The sequence below is a fragment of the Peromyscus californicus genome, unplaced genomic scaffold (assembly GCF_007827085.1).
Source record: "Peromyscus californicus insignis strain IS unplaced genomic scaffold, ASM782708v3 Scaffold_1__1_contigs__length_55948999, whole genome shotgun sequence".
In the NCBI taxonomy this organism is placed as follows: domain Eukaryota; kingdom Metazoa; phylum Chordata; class Mammalia; order Rodentia; family Cricetidae; genus Peromyscus; species Peromyscus californicus.
Window position 1 is genome coordinate 847,619 of NW_026294492.1, and position 27,641 is coordinate 875,259.

The 27,641-nt window shown below is 43.1% G+C and overlaps 1 protein-coding gene across 16 annotated transcripts in view; it reads left to right on the forward strand.

Annotated features, from left to right (window-relative positions):
* Tpo (thyroid peroxidase) overlaps positions 1-27,641 on the forward strand; it is a 95,989-nt gene that overhangs the window by 25,947 nt on the left and 42,401 nt on the right. For all 16 annotated transcript variants that reach the window (XR_008220039.1, XM_052745716.1, XM_052745728.1 and 13 more), the window contains 4 exons: positions 4,062-4,146; positions 9,433-9,584; positions 11,276-11,408; positions 26,373-26,502. Coding sequence is in view for 15 of the 16 variants with exons in the window: in XM_052745716.1 (XP_052601676.1) it covers positions 4,062-4,146; positions 9,433-9,584; positions 11,276-11,408; positions 26,373-26,502 (500 nt within the window). In the remaining variant the exon portion in view is untranslated. The remainder of the gene's footprint in view (positions 1-4,061; positions 4,147-9,432; positions 9,585-11,275; positions 11,409-26,372; positions 26,503-27,641) is intronic.

Below are 27,641 nucleotides of genomic sequence, written 5' to 3' on the forward strand. Positions count from 1 at the left end.
ATCTGTAAAATACTTAACTCTCTTGTTTACATTTTTAATAATATATGATAATGCAGAAAACAATTTTTACAATGATAGTGCACTTTGGAATGTATTTTACCATTCATTCTGATATTTTAAAGCAGACTTATTATCCATCTGTTCCATAAATTTCTTATTTAGAAAATATGCCAGCAGTGGTGCCACGTCTCGATAGGCAAACACTAAAGAGGATGAAACAAGAGAATCACAAGGTTAAGGCCAGCTTTGGCTATACGTTTGGTCTGGTATAGGTCAGCAGGGCAGAACTTGGCTTGGCATATATGAGGCCCTGGGTTTGGTACTAAATAAAAGAAAATCATTAAAATCACTGGTAGTGCTCTTTAAGTTCTTTTGGTATGGTGGCACACCTGTAATCTCTTCTGAGGCAGGAGGATCAAGAGTTCAAACCTAGCATCGGATATATAGCAAGTTGAAGTGAGCCCAGCCTGGACTTCATAAGACCCTGTCGCAAACACAAAAGCAAGCAAAAAGCATTTGCTTCACAGTGGTTCAATTTTGCATTCTTTGATGTATGAACATTATTTAGTCAGCTGAAAACAAAACAACAGCCCTTTGAAATAATATATATTCACTGCTAAAATGTATTTGAAACATAGTTTTCATTTGGTCTATTTCACCACAGCCAAAATTAAATGCATTTGGAAGATGACAATGCAGAGGTGACTTTGTGCATTTGGGTGACATCAGTGGCACTTTGGGAAGCAAAGCTATAGGACACACACACATCACTGTGGAGAGCCAGATGGCTCGAAACACAGAGGAAAAGAGCCCTCAACACCTGGAAATTCGGTAACAAAGTACTGAAAATGAAAAAAAGGTTTCATTTTCTCCTGAAGTATACCCACGACCACTATAAATCTAAGAAAACTTTGCTCGGAGCATCTCTTGACAATGCTTAGTGGCACATGCTTCCTGAAGACCCGCGTATTCTTCTCTACAAACTGAGACAGGCTTCCAGTGTTGGTGCAAAATTAAGATCTGTGCGAAGTTATCTGCATGGTGAACTCAGCAGCTAGTTGTAGCTGTGAAAAGAAAATAAGATGCAAATGAGCAGCAGTGTGAGCAGGAAAGCGGCCTGCAAATCCTGAGATTGGGAAGCTAGCCTAGTGGGGGAGTTTGTTTAAAAGGAAAGCTGGCAAGCTCTGTTCCAGTTCACCAGATTTCTGAAAACAGAGACCGTCAAAACAGGATCCACACGTGGCTCTGAGAAAAAGCCTAGTGATCTGAGTAGCCAAGGGCAGCCCTTAGGAGCCTGGGGCCTCTGTGGCTTTGGAGAGGAAACCTTGGTTTCTTTGCTGTGTTTCACTCCGTTTTGCTTTGTATTAGTGAACATGTTTGGAACTACATAGCCTGTTTCTTTGTCCTGACACACAGTATCTTCTTGTATAATGAATTCTTGCATTCCAGCTATGAATATGCAAAGGGTGGGATTCTAGAGGCCAGTGTGCCTCCCAGAGCAGATGGCACTTTCAGGAGGTACACGTGGAAAGCCAGATGACAGATGATATCTCCCAGACAGGGAATGAGTCAAGTTATTCTCTAGAATTTGGATTTTTCTTCTAGAAAAACAGAAGAGGCTAAGTTGAAATTCTCAGGGTCATTGTCCTAGCCTCAACCACAAGTCATGGGTAGCCTGTGCACCTGCTGGGTGGATCTTGAGATAGAGAGAATGCCACAGGTCGTAGAGAAGCACTCTGTCTCCACCTGCTGGCCAGAAAATCCACTTGCAAAGTGTCTCACCCCTCCCTGAGGGGAAGAAAGAAAGGAAGGCCCCAGGTCTCTAGCCAGGCACAGACATCCAGGAACCCACATCACAAACCCAGCTGCCAGCTGTCTGGTGGCATTCCCCATTTATCTGCCTCCTCACAGCTCGTTCACTAACCACCTGCTCCCTCTTTTCTTCCATCTCTCCCTCCCTCCATCTCTTCCTCCCTTCCTCCCCTCTTTTCTTCCTTTCCTGAGAATGCCATCTAGCCAACTTCTCAGCTCTGCTCTGTCAGTTAGCTCTGGCAGCTCTCGTGGGACATCAGCAAACAGACCAAGGCTTGCTGGCTGCCAGTTTTTTCTCTTGTTTATCCTTCCTTTGTCTGTCTAATTTATGCAGCCCCAGAAAGTTAACCTGAGATGGGCAGAGGGGAAGATTCTCTCCTCTGTTGTAGATAAACGAGACATCTCTGTTTATCCAAAACATAATTAATTTAAAATCTATCCAGTCCCACAGGGATTTTAGATGAGATCATAGATGAGAAAGTGTTTCTACAGGAAAAATTTTAATACAAAAATCTTTGGTTCAAAGACAAAATTTGAAATAAACCTTTCTTTAAATTTTGGTAAAATATTTTGTAATGTAGCAAATAAGTATAAGCAATGCATGATCAGTTTAATTTAAATTTCACTTTAATAGGGGTAAATAACAGGAAAGTCTCTCACTGGCAGCTACTATTCCCCAGAATAGTAAATACATACACAAAAAAATAATTTTTTTTTGCTTTATAGTTAATTCTTTTATTCAATCATTTAGGTCTTACACATGACAAATGCCTACTAAGTACAACCTCCACTGGATAGAGGTCGGGTACCCAGCTCTCTAAGGTTCACAGTGCACAGGATACACCATGAAGAACGGATCAAGTTCTTCTGCTGCATCTACTCAAATGGCCATTATTTTGTTAAAGAAGAGAAAATGAGTTGCCTGTTTTAAGTAGCTAGTTTGGGGGTGGGTGGGATATGTACACAGGTATGTAAGGGCATTTGTGCCCATGTGTATGTGTATAGAGGTCAGAAAAAGACATCAGGAGTCCTACCACACTCTACATTATTACCCTAAGACAGATTCTCTCCCTGAACCTGAAACTAGACTGGCAACCAGCAAGCCTCAGTGATCCTCCTGTCCCTGCTCTGTGCAGCATTTCAGTAAAAGGTACATGAAATCGTGCCAGACTTTTTCATGGATATTGAGATCTGAACTGAGTTCCTAATGCTGTGTAGCAGATGTTCTTCACTAAGCCATTTCTCTAGTACCAGAGGATGATACTTTTTAAAGTAAGGGGGAAATCAGGCTATCACACCCAGAACTTTGAAATATTAAACCTGGTCCTTGTAGATTGTTAGGGTCTTGTGTTCCACAGAAAGGAGTCTGAATGTTACTCATCAGGGTCTTTGTGTTGTGAGGGGAGGCGCAGTCCAGCAGGTCCGTATTTTAAAAGACAGGAAGGAAAGAAAGGTGAGATGTCTCAGCTGCCACTTTTCCCACTCAGTGATGGGAGTGTAGGGGAAGCCAGTTATGAGGTACAGAACTTCCCAAAAAGGCACTAATGAAGTGAAAGGAAAAGAGACACATTTTCAAGCGTCTCCAACGCACTGGACTCCAGACAAACTCTCAGACGCTGTCTTAGCCAGTGTTCTATTGCTGTGAAGAGACACTTTGGCCAAGGCAATGCTTACAAAAAGAAAGCCTTAAAATGTGTGTGTGGGAGGGGTGTACAGTTTTTAGAGGGTTAGTCCAAGATCATCATGGTGGGAAGCAGACAGGCACTGTCTGAGGGATGAGTACTTTTCCCAGCTAGTGAATTCAGGACCACAGCTGACTCAGGAGTGGAAATGAGAACTGGGTATAACAAGGTGGTGTATTTAGAAGTCAGCTGGAGAATGAATAGACACTGTGCCCCAAGCTGGTGTCTCGGGGACTTGAGATCACAAACGTCTCAGATTCTCCAACAGTTTCCCATCATATTGCTTCTCCTTACATCAAACAGCGAAGGTAGATGCTGTCAGGTGCTGAATGCTATAGGCCTTCTCACTGACACACTGTCCGAAATACGCAGTTACTTAGTTTACCTTTTCATAATCTGTTTCATTTTTATATAAATGTTAATGCTCAAGAACAGCCCAATAATCCATTCATTTCTAGAGACCACGTGACTGGCATTGTGTCCATCTGCACTTGAGGAAGGAAGCTAAAGCTGGCAGAGTTCCTTTACTGTGGGTCTGTTTTAGTGGTGCCATGTTTTATATCCTAGGGAAGACGATGAAGTCCCGTGTTACCCATGTGGTGGAAGCGAGCCAGCTCATGGTGGACAATGCAGTCTACAGCACCATGAAGAGGTAAGGGACAGTGTTCACCATTACTCCCTCTTGCAAATGAGCTCATATGAGATGACTCATGGTTCCAGTGCTGTTGGCAGCAATGAAAAAAATAATGCTCAGTCTCAAACTCTCAGCTCAGAGAAACACAGATCAAAGGCCCCTAGTGTAGTCATAGTTCAGGGAGCCATGATGACAGAGTCTGAAGCCTGGTCAGGAATAACATTAGGACACATCAAGGAAGAAAGGGTGCTGTACACCTCAGGCTTGGTGCCTAACCACTGGGATGTCCCCATGACACTACCTCAAGCCTAGAACCAAAGCTGCCCATCATCTTTTCCTAAAACAACTGATATCATATACTCATTTTCAATTTTTCAAAAAATGTTTTATCTTATTGTATGTGTGTACGTGTTTTGCTCACATGCATATCTAAGAACCATGTGCATGCCATGTGCCTGCACTGGCCAGATGAGGGCATCAGATCTTCTAGAACTGGATTACAGACAGTTATGAACCACACAGTGTGGGTGCTGGGAATCCACCCTGGGTCCTCTAGAAAAGAAGTCAGTGCTCTTAACTCTGGGCCATCTCTCCAGCCCCTGACATCGTCCTTTTAGATATGTGACAGACGCCAGTGCTAATGGTATCGTGGTGTCTCGTTAGATGTTCAGAAAACTTCAAAAAACATGCTAGGTTTTGTCTTCACAAGCTTATTGTTTTATTGGAAGTTGGTGAAAAGTTACAGCATCTCTCAAGGAACAAATTATTACCTGACACCTTCCGATTTGCTTCAAATTTCTATTATTCCAGGCAGAAAATGTTTCATTATTCCACGTTGGCTACAGACAAATTGTTACTTGACTATTAAAAAAAATTGATGGTGAACAAAAGAGGCAACAATATTCCCTAGAAGATGAACTGATGGGAATCGTCAGGGAAGACGGGGAGTTTTCAGTAGTGCGAGATGCTCCTGGGAATCTTAGAGCCAGAAGAGTTACCCACTGGAGGTGGGAGAGGTGGCAGAGAATTCATAAACTTAAAAGAGTTTCATGGTGTCGATCTCGGTGCGGGAAGGCCCCGGCTGCATCATTTGGGGAGGAAAGGGCATGAGGCTGAACTGGCAGTATGGCAGCTTCAGTTGTGATAGGCAGCCTGTGCTTCTGCAGTAGGAAGTAGAGCCAGGTCTAAAGGCTGGCAAGGGTGGATAGGGCCTATGCCAGTCATGGCTGGGTCACCTAGGTCAACTGTACTGTAGGAAGTAGCTCCAAAGACCCCTGTGTGGGGGACCAGTTATGCTCACCAGCCCTTTCTGGGTTTAAGAGTAAAGACACCAATGCCTCTAATCTCTTGGACCAAGAGTCCTCATCAGACCAAGCAAATGAGCTTTCCTGGCTCAAACTGGCTTTTGTGCATCTGCAGATGCACCAAAAAAAAAAAAAAATCTATATCCATATAGTCACCAGGCAGTCCTCTATCTCTTCCTTTCTCCCCCTCTTCTCCTTTTGTTCTCCCTTTCTCCCCTTTCCTCTGTCACTCCCTCCCCTCCTTCACTCTCTCCTCTCCTCTCCTTCCCTTCCAGAATGTGGACAAGATTACTTTCCCTATTTTTTTCTCTGCTGAGAGGCAGTGGATCTGGGGAAACAGGAAGCCATAGACAGCACAAAGTGCCAGGATCGCATTCTCACCCACTAGGCCCACTCCTGGAGCAACAAATGTGCTCCCTTTCAGCATTCAAAGTGAATTTCTGGTTCACAGTCGCCTGTGGGCTCCAGGATACTCTCAGCAGGATTATCAGTGCTCAGATCGGTGACATCATCTTAGTCTGCCGATACTGAAATATTCCAGGTTCCACTTGGCAGCAGATTGAGAGGCAAAGGGCACAGGATGGTTTAATGAGGATGACACTGCTGGGCAGCATTCTCCACTCCTCAAACACCCCAGGGACTAAAGAGAACATAAATCTGACACATGGCTCTCCTCGGCTTTTCACATGAGGAATGCTGAGCCAGCTGAACAGAGTTCCCGAAATGTGAGTGTAAAGTCAATATCCTTCTGCAAATATAAGGACACACGCCCATCGTTGAATACCCTTCCAGTCTCTGCAGCTGGAGTGTTAATGAGCCCTGCACAATGGTTGGAGACATGCACTGTGATTGGAGGGTTAACACATGGAGCTGCCTATTCTGCTCCCCAGGGGCAGCAGCAGATGGACAGCTGACTGGGCAACTGGTACAAACACTTCATCGAGCCCCTAAGATCAGAGCGCATGGCAGGCTGGGTATGAAGGGAGATAATCCACCAGGGAGGACCAGTCCTCTTGAAGGGCTGTGTGATAGCTAAGGGGACAAGCTAGAGGAATACAGAGGCACTGGTCCGTGGTAATGACCGCTATCATCAGCAAGCTGTGAGGACTAGAATGTCCAGCCTAGGGGTCAAGGTACCAGGGAAGACTGTCTCCGGTGGCTGTCTACCTCAGAACAGAGGAGGGCATTGGCATCACCAATCAGCAGGCCAAGGGTTCTTTTTGCTCTCTCCAGATAGGAATGCTGGATAGGCAAGGAGAAGCTCTCCAGTAGCTCTCATTACCTCGTTTGGCAGCAGTGAGCAACAGCATCAGAAAGTGGTGCCCTCCAGTGTCACAGTCCCTGTGAGTCTCAGGTATAAGAACCCTTAGCCTTACAAGTGTACCGGTACCTACCAGGCCTGGAGTTTTAGAAATTTAGCCCTTGGCAGAGACTAGTATTATAGCTCTCAGGCTAGGGTCTAAGACCCTTGGCTCTAAGGAATTGGCAGCTCCCTGAAAATATTCCATCAACTGTGGCTGGCGTGTTCTCTTCCCTGGCTTCTTACACCTTTGTCCTTCCTTTCTCTCAACTCTCCACTCCCTCCTCCTCTTTCCTTCTGCTTCGTTCTTCCTGCCCTAGCTGCTCTCAGACTGATCATCTGCTTCCTGGGCAGTCAGGCAGCTGGATGCTCAACCCTTCCCTAGCACCCATCACCGCCATCAAGGCTTGGGTTTTAGACCCACTGCACTCTTTAGCCCCAGCATCAATTTCAGCAGTTTTTCTGCTAGAACATCAGACGTGCTCCTCAAAGGAGGCGGACACAGTTCATCAAGGCTCATGGCAGCAAAAGGCCTGGGACAGACCTCCTGGAGGAGCGGGGGTCCTTGTTTCCCATACTCCAGTGTCCATGGGGTATTCAATGGCTGGTTCTGGCATAATGATAGCCAGCTGGCTGTTAGACTGACCATTTTTTCCCTCAAGGCAGCTAGGGCAGTCAGGAAGAGTTCATCAACCACTAAGTAGAAAGACAAATCACCCTGCACCCAAAATATTTGCCCGTTTACAGAGGTGAACATCAGAAGGGGTGCTCAAAATACAAACACTAAAACATCCCATTTTCCCTGTTAGCAATGTCCTTTGCTCAAATAAATTTTAGAGAAATGTCTGTCTTTAGGGGCCATGCTCCTGTCTACCATTAGCATCTCAGGAAGATATAGCCCTGCTAGTGATAAGAGACAATGACCTCCACCTCTGAAATGGGGTCTCCTGGCCTCTGTCAGTTCCCATGGAACTTTAATCAATTCATATCTTAGTTTGCATGTTGTATAACCTGTCTCCTCAAGGCTCAGGACTTCATTGGATCTTTTACAAATATGTGGGCATGTAAAAAATAGAAGTATTTGATAAGTCATATTTTATATCATGGACATTGGTAAACAGAGTCATTTCCAGTACAAGTAAAGGGGTCAGGGCCTGACCCCACTTTTCCCCCAGGGTACTCTTGAGCAGGGAGAAATGAGGAATATGTACATAGAAATATAGAGGGGAGAGACAGAAACACAGGATAGCCTTGGGAGGGCCTGGGTCAAAATCACCAGCCCCTTCTGTCTCTAATAAAGGGCTTTTAAAGGAATGCCAAGTGGTAGAGCAAAAGACCTCCCCCCAGCACAGCCAAGTGCAGATTTTCCCAGGTACCTGGTGATCACGCACATGGTCAAGCTATCCCCTAATGCAGTCCTGCTGTGTAAAGCAAGCTCAGATTTCACTAAGAAGCCTTTGTGGGCCCCCACTGTGTGTGTGTGTGTTTGTATCTCAACATTGCTGCTGTCACTCATATCTACTTTGCAAAAGCTACTCACCTTACATGAGTTAAGTGTTAAATTCCTTACCTACAAAACTGTCATAATCATAGTATTTATGTCCTGAGGTTTTTTTTAGTCTTATTTGTATTGCATATTTTGGGGTGATCAGCACGCTGTTTGGGTATACACAGAGATGTGGAAATGATTACAGCAGACACTGTCGGTCACCTGAAGTAACTGCTTTTGTTCTGTAATGAGAGCAAGTGGCCTCTTTCATCATGTTTTCAGGCTATAATATGATGCAACTGCACTGAATCTCCTGAAACATGTTTGCTCAGAGAGCAGTATGTATTTTAGGCTATTAGTAATAAATGGAAAATATAAACATTCCGTTTAATCAGAATATGAGAAAACTGAAAAGAAGGCTGAGTTGTTTTCCCAAAAGCTGCAGTGATATAAACCTGGGTCCATCTGCGACAACCAAGAACAGGAAAGGGACACTTGTGCCAGCTGCAGGGGTCTGCCTGGCCTTAGACACTCTGACTCTGGAGGTGGTTGATATGATGATCCTCCCCACTACAGCTGAGACACTCTGCCCTGTGGTGACTGCCCAGCCCAGGTTTTCATGAGAACCAAAGAACTGTAAGAGAGAATCAAGATCATTTAGATATGGATGTTTCTTAAAGAGAAAATATTGGCCATTTTCTTCAGCACCCAATATTGATACTCTATCCCTTTTACGGACCCCAGCAATTCTGTGGTTCAGAACCATCTAGGCTTTTCCTTTGTATGCCCCTTGGTGCATTGTCTGGTATGTGCAGTCACTCACTAAGTGTTCTATTTATTGGTGTATATGTATATGTGATATATGTGTTAGTGATAGGGAAGGGTGTTGGGGGATGTCTGTGTGCAGGTTCACATGCACACGCATGAGGAGGCCAGAAGTGAACCTCAGGAGCCTTACACATTATATTTTGAGACTTGTTCTCTCATTGGAATATGGGGCTCACCAGTTTGGCTAGTCTGCAGGGTGCCCAAGAGATCTACCTGTCTCCACCAACCCCCCAGGACTGGGATTGCAGGCACATATCACCATGCCCAGATTTTTCTATAAGTTCTGGAGATCCAATTTGAATACTTGCGTGTTTGTTCATCAAGTACTCTTGCCAGCTGATCTGCCTCTCCAGCCCCAGTTAACTTATACCTCCTTATTCTAGGAACCTCAAGAAAAGGGAAGTCCTTTCCCCAACCCAGCTTCTCTCTTTCTCCAAGCTGCCAGAGTCCACCAGTGGGGCTGTTTCCCGAGCAGCAGAGATCATGGAAACATCAATACAAGCCTTGAAACGTGAACAATCACAGTTCTTCACAGGTAAGTGGCCAAATGCCTCTGCCTCTGCTTAAACCCACACACGATTTCTTATTTGTGTTATTCTGAGAAATACAGTTCCTCTGGTATTCGAATCCTATCTAGAGAAACGTGCCCTTTGTGGTCTAAAATAAATTGGGAATTTTCCTGTAGCCTTCCCACCTAGTGACACATGGGGAACACATTCACTTGTAGGAGCTCTCTGAGGAAACATTCATTCTGTTTGTGTCTTGTCACAGCAAGCAAAGGGCTGGTCAGGAGCTTCACCTTCCCAGTTTGTAGCCAGGGCTTTCTGATTTTAGTTACTCAAAGAATGTAACAGCCACACGGGCTTTCCAAAACTGAGGTGAGTCTGCAGTCTCCGGCTGCTCACATGGCAGCTGCAGTAGAACACAGTGGAAGAAAGCATGAACCACCTCAGATCAAAACCTCTGTGGACCTGAGATACTGAAGCAAATGTGGGCATAGCCCAGAGATGCGTCATTACTTCTATGAAGCCACACTCGGAAAATCAGCTTTCTTTTAACAAGCTCAGTGAGATTTATTTCGGATGCAGTGCCGTGAGTTACTTGATCTCTGATATATGTTAATTTAGTGCTGCTTTGCCTGGTAAGAGGAACTCCTTTTAAACCAGGATCAACCACAGTTCTCAGATCCTACACTGAATAGTTATGTTTAATTGATTTTTTATAGCAACCAAAAAGTCATTCCTAAAAGGGTTTTGTTTCAGACTGCATAGTTGAAAGACCTTTCTAAGGACATTGGTCCCTACCCAGCAGTGACATCAGCTCAGACAGTGGTAGAAGTGGTGTGGGGTGACCCGGCCCAAGGATGGGAGCCTGCTGACTCCTGTTGTAGTGACCCCTAACCATAAATTTATTTTAGTTGCTACTTCATAGCTGTAATTTTGCTGCTGTTGTGAATCACAGTGTAAATATTTGATATGGAGGATATCTGATATGTGACCCCTGTGAAAGGGGTCATGACCCACAGGCTGAGAACCACTGTTCTAGTGAGTGTCTCAATTTCATTAGTATATAGCCATCCAAGTTTTGTAGGGTTATCTTCAAGCCTCCTCACCTTGATTTGTTGAATAACATAAACAGTGACAGAATTGGCAAGAAAAACAGTAAACATAAACCAAAGAGATTGCATCCAAAGGCTCTAATCTAGAGAAGTTTATAAGAGTAAATAATCAATAGGAGAAAAAAATAAAGGCTTTTATAGAGGAAGGAATGAACACTATTAGCAAGCTAAACCAAGTCAGGTTTCTACAGGAGGATAGACATCCTGTCTTAGTATTCTCCTGAAGCATTGGATAATTGTGAAATGGGAATGTTTTTGTTGTACAGATAAAATGAGTTGGCCCTAGTGATGTGTGCTATGAATGGGTGACAACTCTAAGTAGTAGCCTACTGGCTTGTCTTGGAGCCACATGGTGCTCAGGATGTTTTTCTGAATCATCACAAAGCACAAAAGTAGAAAAACTCCCACTCTCCTAACAATGAAGATGCTCAAGGAGATTAAATGAAAGTGTATATGACTGAGAAGGAGATAGTGGTTTTCTCAGAATGGTGACTGAGTCTATACAGGAAGTCCCGATGCAGATGTTGAGGCTATGGTTGATACACAGTTGGAAAGGTACTTTATCTGGTACTGATGTCACACACGCACTGGTCTGTCTTGTTATGCAGATGCCCTAGCAGCAGACCTTCTGGGCACAATTGCCAACCTGTCAGGATGCTTGCCGTTCATGCTGCCTCCAAGATGTCCTGATACATGCCTGGCAAATAAGTACCGACCCATCACAGGGGCTTGCAACAACAGGTACTGTGTGAAGACCCTCTACCAGTCATGGGCCACTCATGGCTTGATCATGACTACAAGCCATCATGCAGTAGGCTCTAGATCCATGAATTGTGGCTATCCACCCCTCTCTCTGCTCCATTCTCCCACACACTAGCTACTTGGCATTTCTACCCTCATGCTGCCCTGCACTGCAGATATAGACAGCAGAGGTAAACTTTTTTGCTCCGTCTCATCCTTATCTCCTAAAATCATAGAATGGATTACCCTCACCTAATGTCTTAATCCAGATAATTAGACAGCATCCTTGACTTCTCCAAATCTCCTACCTATCTCTAGTGTATTACTAGGACTTTCTGCTTCCTTGTACCAACCTTGACTAATGTGGCACGTAGCTCTTGCTTCCCTTCATGTATGGGACCAATATTAAACACAAACCATCACCATGCCTCCCCCACCCCCTGATTCTTGACTTCACTTGGTTTCAGAGTAAGATCCTAGCTCAGTGTACTTTTCTGGGGCATCCCACCTAGTCCAGAGAGCCACTTACTCGAATCAATATTTTGATTACTTTCTTCATGTTTATCAGTTTTAACCTTTTCCTTTACCCTCTCCCAATCCTGCACCCCTATACTAGGGGGTCCATAATCTTGTCTTAATGATACATGGTGCTGCATATTGTGGTTGGGCAGAGCTCCACACAAGAAGTGTGTGGAGTTAATATGGATGAGAGACACTACCTGCAGGAATTTCCTTGAGGGAGACACTGCATATATTCTGATGAATCTTTTGGGTTATTTCTGCTCAGCTGCCAGTAGATGTCAGCCCTTGAGTTCTCCCAACCCTCAGTATAGACTGATGTGAGGCAGTTTCCACGGGTTATTATTCCACATGTTCTGGATGGTCTTGCTTCCCTGGCTTGAGTTTCTACATCTAAGGTATTAATGGGACCACACCCCACACCATGGCTTAACGTTTCAGCTGGGCAGGTTCCTCTTATCAGGACTCCAGCTGCCCCTGTAAGATTCTGTTTCTGCAGTCACCATGTAGCTTCATATCAAGTCACTCCTCTTGTCTTGACTTGGGCACACCTACCCTGAGTTCAGCATTGTACTTCTTAGTTCCCAGATCACCACCTGCCCAGGTAATAGCAGGATGTTTCCCTCTTGGACTGTTCCCTCCAGATTCCCAGTGAATCTCAGCTTCAGGCACACTTTAGCCTCTGTCTCCAGAGCTTGTGCTGGTCTTATGTCTCTCTGCTGTATAGCCAGCCCCTGGTCACATTTTTATAGCCTATCTTTTTCCAGCCCAGAGTTCCACCATGTGTGTAACTGAAGGGTCCCTCTGGAAATTACCCCTAGCCTTGGCCCAAACTTCATGCTCCTGCCTCTGGAGAATTCACCTGGTGTATCCTCTCATTTTTCAGCTGTTAGAATAGACACTACTGCTTACTATCTTATTTCTTTCAGTGGGACATGCAGAGGTTGCCTTAGCTTTCTCTTCCTGTTTCTATCATAAAGTGCCCTGACAAAAACAATTTAAGGGGGAAATGTTTTATTCTGACTTATAGTTCTGGACTACATCATTATGGGGAGGTCAGTGTGTCATCTTGAAGCAGCTGCTCACATCATAACCACAGTCATGAAAGAAAACACTGAATGTTTGCTACTTGGCTGGCTTCCTCCACTCTATTTAGTCCAGGATCCCCTGCCTAAGGATCACACACAATTAAGATGGGTCTTCCCACATCAATATAATTTTCCACGGGCATGCTCAGAGGCTTGTCTACCAGATGATGCTAAATTCTGTCAGGTTGATGATCAACACTAACCATCAAAAGGGGCTTCTAACCCATCATCTTACCTGTAAGTCCCTCATTTGGTAAATTATGTGATATTTGTAGTAAGGACTGAGGAGAGCTTCGTGTGTGTCTACACAGATGATATTCAATGTATTTCAAACATTAATGTTTACATGCTGAATTCCAGTAGAGCCTGATCATGAACCAAGGAGCCTCATATATGTGAGAACTTGTTGCTGGATCCTAGTAATTAGGGGCGGGAGGGTACACAACTGATCACAGAGGTCTTACCCCTTCTAGAAAAACAGACAGAATCCAACAGAAACAAAGACATCAGTGACATGCAAGTAGCCACTGTGGCTCTTACCACAAAGAAGAGCCACTTGGACACTGGCTTTTTCCACTCAAGGAGCTAAGGTCAGGTGGCTGTGAGGAATGGGATGAAGCAGAACCCTCCCCCAATTACCATTACCCCCTTTTTTTGTAGGCAACCTAATTCTGATTGTCAGTAAATTCTCACAGGTCTGATTGCTGCTGGCCCCTAGAAAACTCCAGGTGTCTACCCCACTGCTGTAGGGTCAACACCTTCCATGACAGAGACACTTCATTTTAGTCACTGGGCTGCAGCAGCATTTCCCCTTCCCTGAAAACACAGCCCTTAAATACTACTTATCAGGGAGCTTATATCAGCTAGTTTAGAAACCTAGAACTGCCTACTTAGAGAGTTCCTGAGTCTAAAGAAGATACCCAAATTCTCAACCCTTCAATCCAATGGTTGCCTTTCAGAATTGCTTCTCAGACCTGGGTGTGTTCTGCCCACCCATGTAGGATTTTTCTCCCACCCTTGCTGTCATTTTATTATTGAGCTTTTCCCTCTACTAGTGTTTATTAGCAGGAAACTTCAGCTTTATTCATCAAGCCCTGGGAAGTGGTGACTGTTCTTAACCCTCAGGATTCATAGAACCATGTCTGCTTCCTACCCCCAATTCCATACTCCTCAGAACCCACCAGTGGGAAATGTGGATTTTTTTTCATCTTTTAAAAATAGTCTCCAAGTGAGTATTTAGAAAAAGGAAAGCAAACAACCTAAAATCCAACCAAATGGAGAAGCCTCTGATGTAGTAAAGATGCTGAGCAGCCATTGTGAAACACACCCTGTTCATATATGCTGGGTGCTGCAGAGGGATGGATCCCAAGCATGATATAGTTCAGAACCATGCCTCTGCCCTCAAGACTTAAACATAGAGTCCGATGAAACAGATACCGTGTTACAGGTATTGTGTTAAACAAGTGCCTCCCAGAACATAGAGAAGGGAAAAGAGCCCCCAAAGAGCTGAAGGGAGGTCAGCACTTATAGCAGAAATAGATTACACAACAACCCATGTTCATGAGAGCTTGCAGATGTTTGGTTGACTTTCTTTGCTTTGATAAACCACGATTCCCTGACTAGGGAATGATAGTTCCTTCTGGGTAGTTCCTGGGAGTAGAGATGTCTACCTACCTTGGGAAGCAGCCTTCTACTTAAACTAAATTGGAAAGAAAGGACATGTGGATCTCTAAGGGAAGGGAAGAAGTAGCAGGAATGGGTCCAAGAGCCCTCCCCTGCAGGATGCAGATGCATACAGCACTTCTTAGAGCACAACCTGAGAGTCAAAGCTTAGCCCTTGAGGAAGCAATATGACCCATTCAACAAGGATGGTAACAGACGAGGACTGGGCAGGGCAGAGCATGAATCCCATCCCTGTGATATCATGCCCAAGGCTTGGCCTCTTGAAAGGAATATGGATGAGACTGTGCCCCTCTCCACCAGTCATACATGTCCTCTGGATCCCAGTGATAATTACTATGACTGTCACCATGAAGTGACTCTTCAGCATCTAACCTCCATGTTCTTGGCCCCAGGCGTGAGCCTCAAAATGCCCCAGTGTAACTCAGCATGCTTTTCCAAGGAGAGCTGTCCTGGAGAGTTCCTACAGTAATTGGCTAACTTGACTGACCTCAGGGTACTATGGTTCAGCCTCTGGAAAGCATGTGATGATCTCTGATGACCTAGTCCCTTGTGGTCTTATCACCCTCTCACCAGAGTTGACTTTAGGGACTCTAACCATTGCCTAGTAGACAGGCTTGCCAACTGTACCTCCTACTCAAAGACAGACACATGCCATGGTCTGCAGAACCCTACTAAGGGCTAGCATAGTGCTGATCTGTACTCACTCCTCTTTGTGGGGGATATTTTCTGTTCAATTCAGTCCAAACACTCAGAAATCATTCTTAGGGGAAATGACAAACTCGGAAAAGGAAATTTGTGGATGTGTCTGTTACCAGAACTCCCAATTCCATCTGCACATAGAATGTAATTTGTTTTACAACTTTCTATAGTCATTTCCTAATAGTTAAATTAAACTTTGAGTTTGCCTTCCAAACACATTGTGAGATAACCTAACTCCTGATAACTGACAGCTTCAATTAGGACCATTCCAGAAGGACTAGCTAGGAACAGGTGGGATGTTCTAGGGAGGCCTGGTGACTTCTGTGTGTCTAAATGCACAGTGAAACCTTTCCCTAGATGTGTGTCTGTGGGCATACATTCACAGGCACCTTTAATCCCTACTTCTTTCCTTTGTGTTTTAACATAAACGCATGAAATTGTGGAGCTTTCCTGGGAGGAATTAACACAATCAACCCCTCTGGGGAAAGTCTATGCATTGATAGTTAAGCTGCTTTAGACAACAGTTGTTACAAACACGAGTCTGTGCAGAATCTAAATCACACTTTAGAATTCAAAGAGGGAGCTATCACTTAATAATGTGGAACTAGATATTAGAAATCGAAACAACTCCTCTTGGTGAGGTGGGAGATGCTGGTGTCCCGTAGGACTCTCAGACCATCACATAGGTACCAGTGGCTCCAGAAGGTAAATGTCCAAAACTCTTGAGGGTCACACTCATACCAGCTACAGAAAAGCACATCACTCAATCTCAGAGACCCCCATGTGCTTCATTGACCACAGCAATGACAAGCCCACCTCTAGGATGGTTTAATTGTCTCCAGTAGAGCAGCTCTTGCCAGAGATCCCCCTAATCAGGATCAGAGCTTCCTCACTCCTCCAGACCAGCTTTCAAAGTGTAGTGAAGCCCTTGGACCACCCTAGGACTGCATGACTGCTAAGGGGTGCTGAGCTACTCTCTGTGTGCCTGCCCCATGCAAAGCAGCTACCATTCTTCTATCACGTAATTCCACGTTACTGCTGAGAAAGCAACATGTGTGTAGAAGTGAAGAGAAAAGCTAATCTCATACCTGACCCAGGGCTATTCTTCTATTTTCCCCTATGTGCTGGGGTTGGGTAATGGTCAGAAAAACAAACCCAATGGCATAATAGCTTCATACTCCTTATTGAGCTGGAGGTATAGGGCGTCTTCCTAGTCAGAATGGGGAACACCAAGAAGACTGCAGTGCCTGATGCCTGTGCCTAAGTCCTGGTCACTGGAGCTATGAAGGAAATAAGGCACCACTCTCCTGAAAAGCACTTTCAGAAATGTTTTCTGCTCATGGGGTGAACAGAAAAACAGCATGTTTGTATGGCCATCTTTAATGCAAGCCTAATAAAGGGAGAACTAAAGATAAATGCAGGGTGATACATGGAACCCACTGGGGATGGAAGCTCTTTCAGCTCTGCTGACAGGTGTCTCTGTGTGGTCCCCCACAGCCCAAGGGCTCCAGAGCAGCAAGAGGCACTCAGTACTGTCCACCTGGGGTCTTATGAAACAGCTGATCCCAACTGACACTGTGTCCACAGCAGCAACCCAGTGTTCTTGAGTACTGAAGACCTCCTTGTGAGCTGTTGAAATAGAAAAGCCAACCAGGAAAGAAATCACAGTGAGGCTGTGTGAACATTATGTTAGTATTGACTGGGTGAAATAGGGCCACCCTGAGAGCTGTGCTTTATGGAGATGCAGTAAGGAACAGCTGACTGTAACAAATCTGTGTGAAGGGCTGGCTGCCTTCATGTTTCTAATTAAAAGCACTACTCCAACACCTACCTTTGCAAATCGAGCCAGCTGGTGGGCTAGTTGTCAATAAAGTATTAATAATAGAATTGTTTCCCACTTACTGTCTCTCCAGACACACAAGTCATCAAGCCTTCTTGGAGCATCATGGTTTGTTGCTAACTAGTCCTTCTGGAATGTTATAGGTAAAGCAGCAGACAGGCAAACGATGAAGCCTTTCCCCTCTGGGGTCATTTCAAGCAGTTCTTTGTAATTCATAACTGCTACCCCTCCTCTGCAGAGCATCTCAGTCACAAAGGAAGGGTTACAACGTCTATCCACAACAGTGTAGATAAGGAAAATCAGCATTGGAACACTCCAAAAGATTTTAAAAATCGCTTGCCTGGCCTAGGGGGATGTCTCCACTTGTAAGGTGCTTGCCACACAGGGCAAGGACTGGAGTTGAATCCCCAGAGTCTGTGTAAATGCCAGATGAATGTGGCACCTCATATATAACCCCAAGCTCAAGTGGGGAGAGACAAGGGAATCTCTAGAGTAAACTGGCAAACTGGATAGTTTGCCAGACTACCCAAAATAGTGGAGCATTGGTTCAACAAGAGAACCTGCTCAAATTTTAAGATGGAGAGGAATAGAAATGGATCCTTGACGTAAACTACTGTTCACACATGCAACTGCGTACACATGTGCATCCGCACACATGAACACACCTGCAAAAAAAAATCACTCACCTCACTATAATTCTGTATTCTAAGGTCATATATATCCAGATAACAATTTTCCTTCTTCCCCATTTATTGAAAATAGATTCTTTTCTCATATAAATCCTGATTACAGTTTCCCCTCCCTCTATTCCTCCAAGTTCCTCCCATCTCCCCTCCCATCTGGATCCACTCCCTTTCTGTCTGTCTCATTAGAAAAGAACAGGCTTCTGAGAAATAACAAAATATAACAAAGTAAAATATAAGATGAAACAAAAACTATCACATCAAAGTTGGACAAGGTCAACCAACAAAAAAGAGCACCAAGAGAAGGCATAAGAATCCAGAGACCCACATGTTCATACACTCCAAGTCCCATAAAATACTAAACTGAAAGCTATAACACACACACACACACACACACACACACACACACACACACACACACACACACACACACACACACACACACACGGCCTGTGCAGGCAGGCCCTGTACTTGCTGCTTCAGTCTAAGTGAGTTTGAGCTTTGCTCAGTTGATTTTTTTAGAGGACCCTGTTCTCCTGGTGACTTCCATCCCTTGTGGCTCTTACACTTTCCCTCTCCTCTTCTGTGGGGTTCCCTGAGAAATGAGAGGAGGGATTTGGTGGATACATTCCATTTAGAGGTAAATGTTCCAAGAACTTTTTCTCTCTGCATAGTATCTGGCCATGGGTCTCTGTATTTGTTCCCATCTGCTGCAGGAGGAAATTCCTCTGATGATGGCTCAATAGGGAATTGATCCATACAACAGAATATCACTAGGAGTCATTTGCAGCTAAAAAAAAAAGTAGTATTTGGTTTTACTATAAAGCTCTGGGATATCTTGTCTCTGGTTCTTGGTCACCCAAGCAGTGTCAGGTATGGGTTCCATCTCTTGGAGTGGGCCTCAAGTCAAATAAGACATTGGTTGGTTAGTCCCATAAGCTTTGTGTCACCAGTGCCCTAGAATTTTTTGAAGGCAGAACAGGTTGTGGATCAAAGGGTTTGTGTCTGGGCTGGTGTTTACTTTTTTCTTTTGATAGCCCACACAGTACCTTTCCATAGGAAAGACCCAAGAACTTTTGTGTGAAGGTTCTATATAAACACCAGCTTGATCTCTCCATGTTCAATGAGTTGTGTGTTGTCTTCAGCAATAGGGTCTTGTCAGTTTGTGGAGATGAACATATTGTCTTGGCAACAACCTGGGTGTTTGGGGATTTCCATGGAACCCCTTTGGCAAACAACTTAATTAGATGTAACCAAGCCACCACACTAGAAGCTTTGTTTGAAGACAAGAGATGGCCAGTGGGATTCCACTCCCCTCATCATTTGGAGAATTCATTAGGATTGCCTTCACATATTTTAGGAAGTTTCCATTGCACTAGGTTTCTGTACCACCCCTTAAATGCCTCTCAATTCTAGCTGTTTCTGTCCACACTTCTTCCCTCAACCCAATCTCCCCTCTCCCTGCCCACCTGATTTTTCTATTTTCATCCTCCTAACACCCATTCCATCCACAAAATTGTATTCATTTCCCCTCCCAGGAAGATACATGCATACATGTGTCCCCCTAGTCCCTTTCTCTATACTTAACCTCTGTGGGTCTACAGATTGTAGCTTGTTTATCATTTATTTAATGGCTAATATCCACTTATAAATGAATAGATATTATAATTATCTTTCTGAGTCTGGATTATCTCACTCAAGATGACTTTTTTCTAGTTCCATCCATTTACCTGCACATTTCATGATGTCATTTTTAACAGATGAATAATACTCCATTGTGTAAATGTACCACATTTTCTTTATTCTTCTGTTGATGGACATTTAGGTAGTTAACAATTTCTGGCTATTATGAATAGAGCAGCAATGAACAGGACTGAATAAGTGTCCTTGTGGTAGGATAAAGTATCCTTTGGGTATATGTCCAAGAGTGGTATAGCTGTATCTTGAAGTAGATAGATTCCCATCTTTCTGAAGAACTGTCATACTGATTTCCACAGTGGCTGCATAAATTTGCACTCCCACCAGCAATGGATGAGTGTTCCCCTTGCTCCATATCCTAGCCAGAATGAGCTGTTACTTGTGTTACTGACTTTAGCCATTCTGACAGGTATAAGATAGAATCTCAAAGTAGTTTTAATTTGCATCTCCCTGATGGCTAAGGATGTTGAATCTTTCTTCGAGTTTATCTCAGTAATTTGAGTTTCCTCTATTGAGAATTCTCTGTATAGATCTGATATTTTTACTTGGATTATTTGGGGTTTTCTTATATCATTTTAACTTCTTTATATATTTTGGATATTAGTCCTCCATTGAATGTGAAGTTAGTAAAAATCCTTTCCTATTCTGTAGGCTTATGCTTTGTCTAAATGATGGTGTCCTTTATCTTACAGAAGTTTTTTCAGTTTCATGAGTTCCCATTTATTAATTGTTGATCTTAGTGCCAGGGCTGTAGGTATTCTGTTTGGAAAATCTTCCCCTGTGTCAATGAGTTCAAGGTCATCCTCTAATTCTCTTCTATCGGGTTCAGTATATCTGGATTACTTTGAGGACTTTAATCCGTTTGGAGTCGTTTTGTGCAGGGTAGTAAGTATGGATCTATTTGCATTCTTCTACATGTAGACATCCAGTTTGACCAGCACCATTTGTTGAAGATGCTTTCTTCTTTCCAGTGTGTATTTCTGGCGGCTTTTTAAAAAATCGAGTATCTATAGGTGAGTGAATTTATGTATGGGTCTTGAATTCTGTCCCATTGGTCAATGTGTCTGTTTTTATGCCAATACCATGCTGTTTTTGTTACTATAGTACAACTGTGTAGTACAACTTGAAATCTAGAATTTTTGAAGTGCAGCTTGAAATCTAGAATGGTGAGACCTCCAGCAATTCTTTTATTATTCAAGATTGTTCTAGCTATCCTGAGCATTTTGTGTCTCCATATGAAGCTGAGAATTATCCTTTTAAGCTCTGTGGGAAAATGTGTTGGAATTTTGATGGGGATCGCATTGAATCTGTAGATTGTTTTTGGTAGGATGGCCATTTTTACCATGTTAATCCTACCAATCCATGAGCATGGGAGACCTTTCCATCTTCTGATATCTTCTTCAATTTCTTTCTTCAAAGACTTGAAGTTTTATCATACAAGTCATTCTATCGTCTTTGAAAGTCTGGTAGAATTCTGCACTAAAACCATAGGCTTCTTTTTGTTAGGAGAATTTTAATGACTGCTTCCATTTCACTGGGGCTTATAAGTCTGTTTAAATCACTTATCTGATCTTGATTTAACTTCGGCAAGTAGTACTTATCAAGACAATTATTAATTTCTTTTAGATTTTCCAATTTGATGGGCTGCATGTTGTTATGTCTTCCTTTTCATTTCTGATTTTGTTAATTTGGATATATTCTCTGCTTTTTGTAGCACAAATCTTAAAAGGTCTTATTAACAAAAACAAACCTGGAGCCAGGTATTGGGGTGAATGCTGAAAGATCAGAGAAACAGAGCCAGCCACAGCTAACCTCAACTCACCAATTTCTCAGCTGATCTCATTTCCTCAAACTGGAAGCCTCTGTGTCCTCAACTGAATGGATCGAACAGCCTAAAAGCTTAACCGGCTCTAGTTCCTGGTCCTCACACCTTATATACCTTTCTGCTTCTTGCCATCACTTCCTGGGATTAAAGGCATGTGTCACCATGCCTGGCTGTTTCCAGTGTGGCTTTGAACTCACAGAAATCCGGATCTGCCTCCAGAACACTAGGATTAAAGGTGTGTGTGCCACCATTTTCTGTTCTCTATGTCTATCTAGTGGCTGTTCTGTCTTCTGATCTCAGATAAGTTTATTAGGATGCACAATATATTGGGGGACACAATATATCACCACACCTTTTAGTTAATTTAACTAAGGATTTGTCAATCTTACTGATTTTCTCAAAGAACCAACTCTTTGTTTCATTGATGCTTTGTATTGTTCTTTCTTTCTATTTTATTGATTTCAGTCCTGAGTTTGATTATTTCATGTGATCTGTTCTTTCTGGGAGTGCTTGCTTCTTTTTGTTCTAGAGCTTTCAGGTGTGCTGTTAAGTTGCTAATATGAGATAGCTCCAGTTTTGTTATGTGGCATTTAGTGCTATGACTTGCCTCTAAGAACCACTTTCAGTATGTCCCATAGTTTTCATATGTTGTACATTCATTTTCATTCAATTCTAGAAAGTTTTAAATTTCTTAATTTCTGTCGTGACCTATTTTTTATTCAGTGTAGAGTTGTTCGGTTTCTATGAGTCTCTCTGTTGTTTCTGTTGTTACTGATACCAGCTTTAATCTGTGCTGGTCTGATAGGATACAGGGAGTTATTTCAATTTTCTTGTATCTATTGAGACTTTGTGTCTGAGTATGTGATCAGTTTTGGAGAAGTTCCATGAGGTGCAGAGAAGAGGGTATATTCTTTTGTGTTTGGGTGAATGTTCTGTAAATATTGTTATGTCTATTTGGTTTATGATGCCTGTTAGCTTCAGCATTTCTCTGTCTAGTTTTTGTCTGGACGACCTGTCTGTTGGCAAGATTGGGGTGTTGAAAACTCCTAATATCAGTGTGTGAGGGTTAATATGTTATTTAAGTTGTAGTGGTGTTTCTTTTACAAACTTGGGTGCCCTTGTGTTTATAGTATAAATGTTAAGAAATGACATATCATCTTGGTGGATTTATTTTTGAGTATGTAGTGTCCTTTCCTATCCCTTCTGATTAGTTTCGGTTTGAAGTCTAATTTGTTTAATTTATTAGACATTAATTAGACATTGCTTTGCAGGTCCATTTGATTGGAACCTTTTACTGAGAAGTAATGCCTATCATTGACATTGAGGTGTATTTATTGGATTCAGCAGAGGGATGGATCCTGTTTTCACATCCATTCCGTTAGTCTGTGTCTATTGGAGAATTGAATCCATGATTTTGAGAGGCATCAATGATCATTGAGTTTTGAATCCTGGTGTTTTGTTTTTGGTGGTGGTGGTGGTGGTGCTACTGTGTGCTTCCCTTCTTTTGATTTTCCAGGTCTGAGATTATTTATTCCCTGTGTTTTCATAGTTGTAGGTAACCTCCTTAGATTGGAGTTTTCCTTCTAGCACCTTCAGCTGGGCTGAATCTGTAGACAAATATTGCTTGAATTTTTATTTTCTCCATCTATGGTGATTGAAAGTTTTGCTGGGTATGGCATCTGTGGTCTCTTAGAGTCTACAGCACATCTACCCAGGTTTTTCTGGCTTTTTTGAGTCCACATTGAGAAATCAGATGTAATTCTAACAGATCTGCTTTTTTATGTTACTCTGTCTTTTCCATTGCAGTTTTTAATATTCTCTCTTTGTTCTTTATGTTTTGTGTTTTGATCATTATGTGCCAAGGGGACTTCCTTTTCTGGTCCAATCTGTTTGGTGTTCTATATGCTTCTTATACTTTTATTGGCATGTACTTTAGGTTAGGGAAATTTTCTTCTATGTTTTTGTTGAAAATATTTTCTGGGCCTTTGATCTGGGTTTCTTCTTCCTCTATTCCTATGATTCTTAGATTTGGTCTTTCCGTGGTGTCCCAGATTTCCTGGATATCTTATGTCAGGAGTATTTTAGATTTAACTTTTTCTTTACCAATTTATTTCTTCTATTGTATCTTCTGTGCCTAAGATTCTCTATCTAATCTCTTGCATTATGTTGGTGATGCTTTCCTATCTAGTTCCTGTTCAAATTCTTAAATTTTTTTATTTCCAGAATTCTATTTCCTTTTTCATGTCCTGAACAGTTTCATTCATTTTCTTCCCCTGTTTATCTGTGTTTTCTTGGGTTTCTTTGGGGGATTTATTCATTTCCTCTTTAAGAATATCATCTTCAGACAGGCTGTTTTAAGGTCTTTTTTCCTTGTGCTTCAGCTATGTTGGAATTTTCAGGGCCTGCTATGGTATGGTTCCTGGGCTCTAGTAGAGACTGTTGTCCTGGGTGTTATTGGTTTTAAAACCCTGGTGTCTAGGCATCTGGGATTGGAATGATTTTAAGACTAGGTGCTGACATCTGGTCTTTGTTGGGTGGGGGCTTTGTTCTTTGTTTTATGTTTCCTCTCTGGACTTCAGAAGATTGTGATAGCTGTATGCTGCCTGGTAGAAAATTTTCTGTGGATCTGATAGTTGTGGCCACTGGGGGGTTCCAGTTAAAATGTGTTTGTGGGTATTAGGAGCTGACACTTAGGAATGGGGATAGGCTAGGGATCTGAAAGTGTTCACAAGAGGGGGGAGAGCAGAGTGTCCAGCCAGGATCTGCTTATTTCGCCTCCTTGGAATTCTGTCAGAGAGTGAAGAGGGGTGACCCTAGAAGGTCTGCTACAGAGCTGGGGATGAGACTAGAGGATTGGATCTGGAGAAACAGAAAGAGGAGAAGATCTGCAGTCAGCATACCTGCTTCTCTGCCTTGCTCAGCTGGTGTGTTCCCAGGGAATGCCTACTGGGGGCTGGGATAAAGCAATGGGTGGGGGGAGGGAGATTAGAAGGGGACCTTTTGTAGGATCCACAGGAGATGTGGGCAGGGAGCAGGGAAAACTACAGCAGGTCTTGCAGAGTTCAGGATGAGACTGGGGGTTGGATTTGTAGGTGAAGAGGGATCAGTGAAGATCTTCAATAGCTTTACCTGTTTCCCTGGCCTGCTCAGCTGGTGTGTTACCAGGGGATGCCTACTGGCATTGGAGGCTGGGATAATGGGATGAGTTTTGGAAAGGAATTGGAGGAGAAGATCTCCCTGATCTGCAAAGAATGGGGTCAGAGAGGAAAGGGAGCCTGCAGTAGGTGTTCAGCTGCAGAGCTGGGGTGGGGATGAGATTGGTGGATTGGATCTGCAGGAGCAGAAGGACAGATGAGGTTCTACAGTCAGCCCACCTGCTTTCCTGGCAGGAGTGCAGATAACAATTTTCAAAATCAAAATCTCAGGCATTTTTATTTCAAATTCCCTTCTCTGTGACCTCACAGGGTGACAATAGTCACTCACCCACCTCTAACTCTGAAACTTTGCTCTTCCACACCTCTCTAATCTATGTCCGCCTCCCCCAGTGACTCAGGCTGAGTCACTGATCACAGTTCCCTCTTATAAGGCATGAGGTAGACACACAGTGACCACCTTTCCCCCTCTTCAGTAAAGGGGGCTGGAGAACCTTGTACATGTGAACTTGTAGTCACCAACAGAAGTTTATTATGAAAATTGAATCTGGGTTCCAAAATTCTTCCTGAGATATACAAGAAAACAAACATACACATGAGCTTTTGTTAAAATCACTTATTAAGGCTGGGGAAGTAGCATTGGTTTACCGAGTGCTTGCCTAGCATGCACAAGGCTCTGGGTTCAAGAATCAACACCACATACATTAGACATGGACATGGTAATACATGCTTGTAACCCTAGCACTGGAGAGGTAGAGGCAGAAGGATCAGAAATTCAAGGTCATCAAATCTTAGCTCAGCCAGTCTGGACTCCAGGAGACCATCTCAAAACAAAAACAAAACAGATATTGGTCTATCATAAATCAACAAAACCCAGGTGTTGGTTCTACTTGAACTTGGAAAGCATCTACTTTTCCCTAGGATTAGCAGCCAATAACTAACATTTCAGTTCCTCTGCTTCTGAAGAAGGTGCCAAGATGTGTCATCGTTTAATTACACCCTTTCCCCCTTGGCTTAGAGGCACTGTCCCTAAGCTTGGGAAATCAGTAAAGTATTGATCAACATACCTTTTCCTTAACATGGATCTTAAATGTGTCTTTTCTAAGTTATGCTTTAACCAAAGAATAAAATCACAGATTAGGTTGAGCATAGGAAATATCCCCCTTTAGCCTGCGTGGTGGGGTTCATTCTTACTTCAAAGCAATTAACTCAGAAAAGGGCCTAATTTTATTTTTAACTCAAATGTGCATATTAATATGTGTTCCCTTGGCAGTCCTCTCAGTTCTGAATTTATAACACTTCGGTAATTTCCTGGGTACCTTATTTCTCGTAGAAATACCATCATCCTGATCAGCACAAGGGTCTTGGATGTGTCTTGATTATAGTGTCTTGATTAAAGGTGCTTAAATGTGACAATATTTCAAATAGTCCCTTTGAATGCCCCAAATATCTGTCCTCTGGGTAGGAACCTATAGTAAATTCTTTGGAGAGAAGCCTGAGGGTGGCACCTGGTAAGGGGCTGTATAAAGAGGCTACCAGCAGTCAGAGATTCTTGAGGTAAGATTACCACTCACGAAGGTATAGACTGAGGCCCCAGAAGTCAGTTCCCTCCATATACTCCAGGGAAGCCCATCTGGGGGACAAGCTGGTAGGGCCTATCTGGAGACTTAAAGATGCCATCTTGGTGCATTGTCTTGAGTGAGTGATACTGTATTGAGACCCTGGCGTTTCTTTATTCTCTTCCATCTCAGACACATCCCCTCCTTTGTTTCCACAGAGATCACCCCAGATGGGGAGCCTCCAACACAGCCCTAGCAAGATGGCTGCTTCCTGTCTATGAAGATGGCTTCAGTCAGCCCAGAGGCTGGAACCCTGACTTCTTATACCATGGCTTCCTACTGCCCCCAGTTGGTACTCATTTAAAACCTATTTCAACAGGACAGGAACAGGTTTTCCATAATGCTAACATACTCCCTGCAGCCTTGGAGAGCAATGGACAACTACTGGAATGATTTAGTATCCATAGGGATTTAAACAACCCCTTGTGTTCCCAAACTTCCTAAGAAGTTGGAGCCCTGAGGTGTAAGACTTATCATTGAGGCTCTGAAGGTTAGCCACAGTCAGCTAGTGAGGAGAACAACTGAGATTTAAAGTTACTGCCATCTGGTTTGACAGCTTTCCTCTTGATAAACACTTTAATATTCTCAAATAAATTCTTCTGTTCATCGGTAGAAGACAAGATTCAGCCAAAGACATGCATTCATTAATGAATTCACTCGTGTACACTATATACGTGCACATGCTGGCTACAGTTTTACTATCAGAGGCACATTGATTTGGGAAATGAATTCCTTTCCTACTGGTCCTTTGGTCCAGCGTGTGCCCTTGGGTCCATTGTTCTACTTCATCAGAACATGGTCCATTTTGGCCCTTGTTTGACTCTTCATGTCAATGGAGAAGTCAACATTTGTTTTTATGCCACATTCCACAACAGAATTCTCAAAATGTATGATAGCAGATCCTCAGCTCAGTCTAGGGAAAATCAGTATCAGAAGGGAGGTGCTGACCCAGTCAGCTGTGGACTGACACCCTTACCATCACAAAGCTCTCCAACAGAGATTCAGTTTTTTTCAGGTGTCTTTTTATTGAGAGACTGAAATGTTCCTAGCAGTTAGGGGGGGCTAGCAAGTGGAGCTGGGTACCAAGGTTCACTGAGAAAGCATGATACTCATGTCTACACCTAAATAAGATATTTCTCTTGCCTATCATGTGTTTGGCAATGGACCAGTTCAAATCCTGAGGTCTTCTGAGCTCTGTACTAAGATTCTACAAACTCATGTCTGTTTATGTATCATTATAAGAATCAGCACTCAAGTATATTTACATGTAGCCTGTTCATTTCTTGATTTTATTCTAACAGAGTAATCCAAGATTACTGACTCATACAAATTTTTAACTCCAGTTCTATAGGCCAAAAGCCTAAAGTCAAGATGTCTCAAGACTGTGTCCTTTTAGAGGTCCTGGGGGGAAATTCATCTCCTTGACT